General features: G+C 59.8%; 1 protein-coding gene across 1 annotated transcript in view; it reads left to right on the top strand.

Moving 5' to 3' along the window:
- The first annotated feature begins 148 nt into the window (after positions 1–148).
- LOC111148583 (solute carrier family 25 member 29) overlaps positions 149–4,485 on the top strand; it is a 12,169-nt gene continuing 7,832 nt past the window's right edge. Inside the window, exon 1 of the mRNA XM_022505275.1 lies at positions 149–323. Coding sequence (XP_022360983.1) covers positions 290–323 — 34 coding nt within the window. The 5' untranslated portion in view covers positions 149–289. The remainder of the gene's footprint in view (positions 324–4,485) is intronic.

The following is a 4,485-nucleotide window of genomic DNA, read 5'->3' as shown; positions in this document are numbered from 1 at the left end:
GCGCGAGGGGCGGGGCGCGCGGTCCGAGGTGAGGAACCACCGGCTGCTGGCGGACGGCCGCGAGGGCGAGCGAGCCGGTCAGCAAGGGTCGTGCGCTGACCGAGGAGCCGCGCACTGAGCCGCCGCCGCCGCCCCCCGACCTCGGCCGGCCCCGGGCTCCGCGCCAGGAGGCGGCGGCCAGGCCGAGCCCCAATCCCCCGTGCCCGGGGGATCCCCGACGGTGACCCGCCCGGCGAGGGGCCAGAGGAGAAGGACGAGGAGGAAGGGCGGCCACACCGGAGACCCAGCAATGGCGCTCGACTTCCTTGCTGGATGCGCTGGGGGTAAGGAGGCGGCCGGCTCCGGTGCGGGGTGGGAGGCCGGCTCACCTGCGGGCCCGGGGCCCCGGTGGCCCACCCTCGGGTCGGGGTTTCGTCGCCTGCAGAATGGGGGTGACAATGCTCTCGTGTCACGGGGCTCTTGCGGGCGTGAACTGACAGCAGGCCCGGAGGGCGTCTAGCGCGCAGTCCGCGTCGTTTAAACTCTTCGAGGCACGTCCAGACGAGAGGTCTGGGGCGCCGGGGCAGCACGGTGGCTTGGCCAAGGCGGGGACTCCCAGCAGGATGCCCCACCGCCCCGTGCGCGCTTCTAGCCCGAGGCCTCCGGCGCATCTGCCTCACCGGCTCCTGCATCCCCAGCCCGCGCCCACCCGCACCAGGGTCCCCTCCCAGGGCCGGAGAAGTTTGGGGTTGACTGCACCCTCTTACCCCGCAGATGCCTGGGCGGGGCTGGGGCCGCAGTACGACCCCATAGAGGGCTGGCCTTGGAGGGCCCTGAAGGGTGCCGTTCGGACCCCAGGCGCCGAGTCACGCTTTGGCACGCCGCGCCTTCCTACGCCGCTCTGTGAGCTGCTGGGGGGCGACTCCACCCAGGTGGCGGCGTGGGCCTGACACGCGGCGTGGGCTAGCCCCTGTGCTCACGCGTGCGTGTCTCTGGTGTGGGGCCTCTTCACGCGCGCCGGGCTCCTAGGGCCCTCCCCAAGCCTGTGTCCCCGAGAGAGGGGCAACCACTGTGCAGTCCTGGCTCTGCTGTGGGCCACCAGGGACACCAGGGCGGCCGCTTCCCTGTTGTGCCTTGGGGTTTCTCTGCTTTTACTTGGAGAGCTAAATCACTCGATTGGTGTTAATTGCGAGCCAGGTTTCAGTGCAGGTACTCCGCACCGAGGCGGCAGAGTTGCGGGGGGCGACACCCCCGGCGGGGTCCTGCACTGATGGCGGGCTTCTCTCCTCCAGCACCTGTCTATCTGCTGGGTTTGGGCGCTGGGCTCCCTGGAGGCAAAGGAGGGACTAGCAATGGCCTCTGCAGCCTGAGCTTCCTGCTCTGGGCAGGAGGAGACTGGCAGAGAAGAGAGCGTGCCAGGAAAGTGATCTGTGTGAAGAGATTTTTTTTTTTTTTTTTTTAAGATTTTATTTATTTATTTGACAGAGAGAGATCACAAGTAGGCATTGAGGCAGGCAGAGAGAGAGAAGGAAGCAGGCTCTCTGCCGAGCAAAGAGCCCGACGTGGGGCTCGATCCCAGGATCCAGAGATCATGACCCGAGCTGAAGGCAGAGGCTTAACCCACTGAGCCACCCAGGGGCCCCATGTGTGAAGAGATTTTAAGAACTTCCTAGACTGTTACCCAGTCAGGCTTCAGGAAACCACGGGGCTGGAGTCTGCTGAAGGGGGAAAACCCCAGAGCTTTTCATAAATGGGTACATTTTTCCCAAGCCCAGGCCAGGATATGGGGGGGGGCAGCCTCTGCAAATCTAGCTCTCAGCTCCCCTATCCCCCCCACTGTGACCCCACTTTGCCTTTCCTACTAGCCTCCTGTGGCTGCACCTGCCCCTGCCGGCTCCTGCTGGGCCCCAGGCCCTCCTCTACCACTCCCCCACCAAGTGATGGCTCAGTGAGGGTGGGCTGTCCCATGGCTTCCCAACTTCTTCAGGAGTGTGAATTCTTTCCCCAGAAGGGCAGGATTCCTTCTGATTTCTCCCGGGTGTCCTGGGAGCACCCTGCGAGCTGCAGGGTCTGGGGTAGCACTACTCATTGTAAGGCCAGGCCTGAACGGGGACCCATCCTCCCAGGCACGCGTGTTCAGTCACTCAAGGCTCTTACTCATAAAGGTCCCCTCCTGGAATGCCTTCTGTCCATCCTTACCAGGCCCACCTAGGAAATCTCGTCCAGGCTCCAAGATTGGGGCCTTCTGGGTCCCTGGCATGTCTAGCCTGCATAGAGGGGTTGTCTGGGAACCATGCGCAGGTAGTGCTCCCACCTCGGACCCCTGGGCCCTCAAGGCCCCTGCCCAGTTCCTTCGGCTTGGGATCCTCCAGGCCTGGAGGCTCAGGGCAGGGTGATGACGGTGCTTCCCTTTGGTGGCCTGGGGTCCCTTTAGATTCAGATTCCTGGGCGGGAGAACAATAGGTCACCTCTGATTGGCTGAATGTGGGGTCACTTAAGGTTCGCCTCCGGTGGTGGGGCAAGCACCTTGACTGACAGCATCTGGGTGCTCATGTGGTGGGATGGTCTGAAGGCCTGCCCGCACTCCCCACCCGGGGTCAGTCCCAGGTCTTCAGCCTACCCACCTGCCCTGTGCTCTGAATGGAGTTCTCCATGCCCCAGCTGTGGATAGGAGGAGGTGGGGAGAGCAGCTCCATGGTGGGGCGGGGAACCCTGCCTGGGGAGGGTGGTCCCCTCTCCCACCCTGGAGGGGCCATGATGGGTGCCTCTAAGAATCCAGCTTATGTAAGGCAGTGGGCACTGGCTTTGGAGGCAGAAGAAAGGGTCCCCTTGTGCTGCCTCAGTGACCTGTTGGGGAGCTGCTCTGGCACAGCTTCCTGGCTCTCAAGGTACTTGGGAGGTTAAAAGGACAAAGCTTTGGGGGACTGGAGGCTGGGATGGAGGCAGGCCCCAAGGCCCTCTCTGTTCCTGTGAATGGGGATGTCCTAGGTGAGGCCCGAAGCCCCTCCCCTGAGGGCCGTGAACTGAGCCTCTGGGGAAAGTAGGAATGCAAGTTGCTGCCATTGGGGAGGCCTTGGTGGGGCCTCCCAACCAGCCTGGTGGGGTGAGGGGTCACCCCTCCCATTCCAGAAGCTGACGAAGGCTGGTCTAGAACTTGAGCGGGTCTGGGGCCAGAGGCAGGAGGGTCCATTCATGGGAAGGGGACCTCCAGCATTTTATGTGTGTGGTTCTTGGGGACCCCACAGCTAGGCCTGGGTGACCAGGGAGGGCATGAAGGGCTAGAGGGGCCCACAGCTGGAGAGAGAATCAAGGCCAAACAGCACACCCCAGCCAAGTGTCAGGTTTCCAAAACCCCAGGACATCAGTTACAGCCCCAGAAAGTAAATTCTAGAACTAGGCTGTTCAAATTTAGAAAATTCACAACACGACAGGAAAAAGAAGGTGGCTTGCAAAAGATAGAAACAAAGTGCGTCTCAAAAGACTAGAGACGCAGGTATAGAAGTCTCAAGGGACAAGATGCCTTGGGGATGCCTTTTCGTCTTGCTGTGAATGTTAGGGGTTCCAGAAGGAGAAGGATGAATACGTAAGAGTGGAAATTTTCTGTGATAAGAAAAAGGCCTGAGTCTTCAGAGTGAAAGTGCTGGTATGGTACCAGGCAGGGTTACTTTAAAAAAAGAAAAAAAAGGAAGACACACCCTTGGCATCTCAATGACATTCCTGAAATCTACAGACAGAATCTCAGAGGCTTCCTGGTAGAACGCGTATGTTACTGGCAAGGAGAAGAAATGCACCGGCAACAGGTTTCTCAGCGGAAACCAGGAGCCAGAAGATTCTGGGATGTTGGCCTCGGGCTGAGAGCGTCACCAGAGCACAGGACCGTGGCTCCCCAACAGTGTTAACAAAATAAATTTTGCAGAGAAGCGGGAATTCGGAGACTATTCATTGCTGTATATGTTCCCTCCGAGAAAAATAACCCAGAAAGGCAGCAAGCAAATGGCACTTGATCAGAGTAGAGACCCGCAGGAGGGGGTAGAGGTGAGGAGGACAGGGAAGAGCTCTGAGTCTGTGGGGTCTCTGGGTGTGGGAGAGTTGGGGGTAGAAGGGAAAGCTACTAGGGTGGGGAACCTTCTTGGGGTGGCTCTTACTGGGGTGGGGTGGGGAGCTGTGGGGGCAGAAAGAACCTTGGGGGCATGACGGTTCTTATCCTGTGTCTACAGAATAATTCTAAGTGTTAGAAATAAGAAGTAACCTTTAGCTGAATTTGCACGTTAACAAGCAGGAGGAGGACAAATGGCCGTTTGCCTGAGCAAAAATGTGGAAAAGGAAAACGAGTAAAAGAATTCATTCACGGGGCGCCTGGGTGGCTCAGTGGGTTAAAGCCTCTGCCTTCGGCTCAGGTCATGATCTCAGGGTCCTGGGATCGAGCCCCACATTGGGCTCTCTGCTCAGCAGGGAGCCTGCTTCCCCCTCTCTCTCTGCCTGCCTCTCTGCCTACTTGTGATCTCT

The sequence above is a fragment of the Enhydra lutris genome, unplaced genomic scaffold (genome assembly GCF_002288905.1).
Source record: "Enhydra lutris kenyoni isolate GAN:26980312 unplaced genomic scaffold, ASM228890v2 scaffoldscaffold20, whole genome shotgun sequence".
NCBI classification, from domain to species: domain Eukaryota; kingdom Metazoa; phylum Chordata; class Mammalia; order Carnivora; family Mustelidae; genus Enhydra; species Enhydra lutris.
Note: the sequence above shows the minus strand (reverse complement) of the source record. Positions and strands in the feature narration are given on the sequence as shown.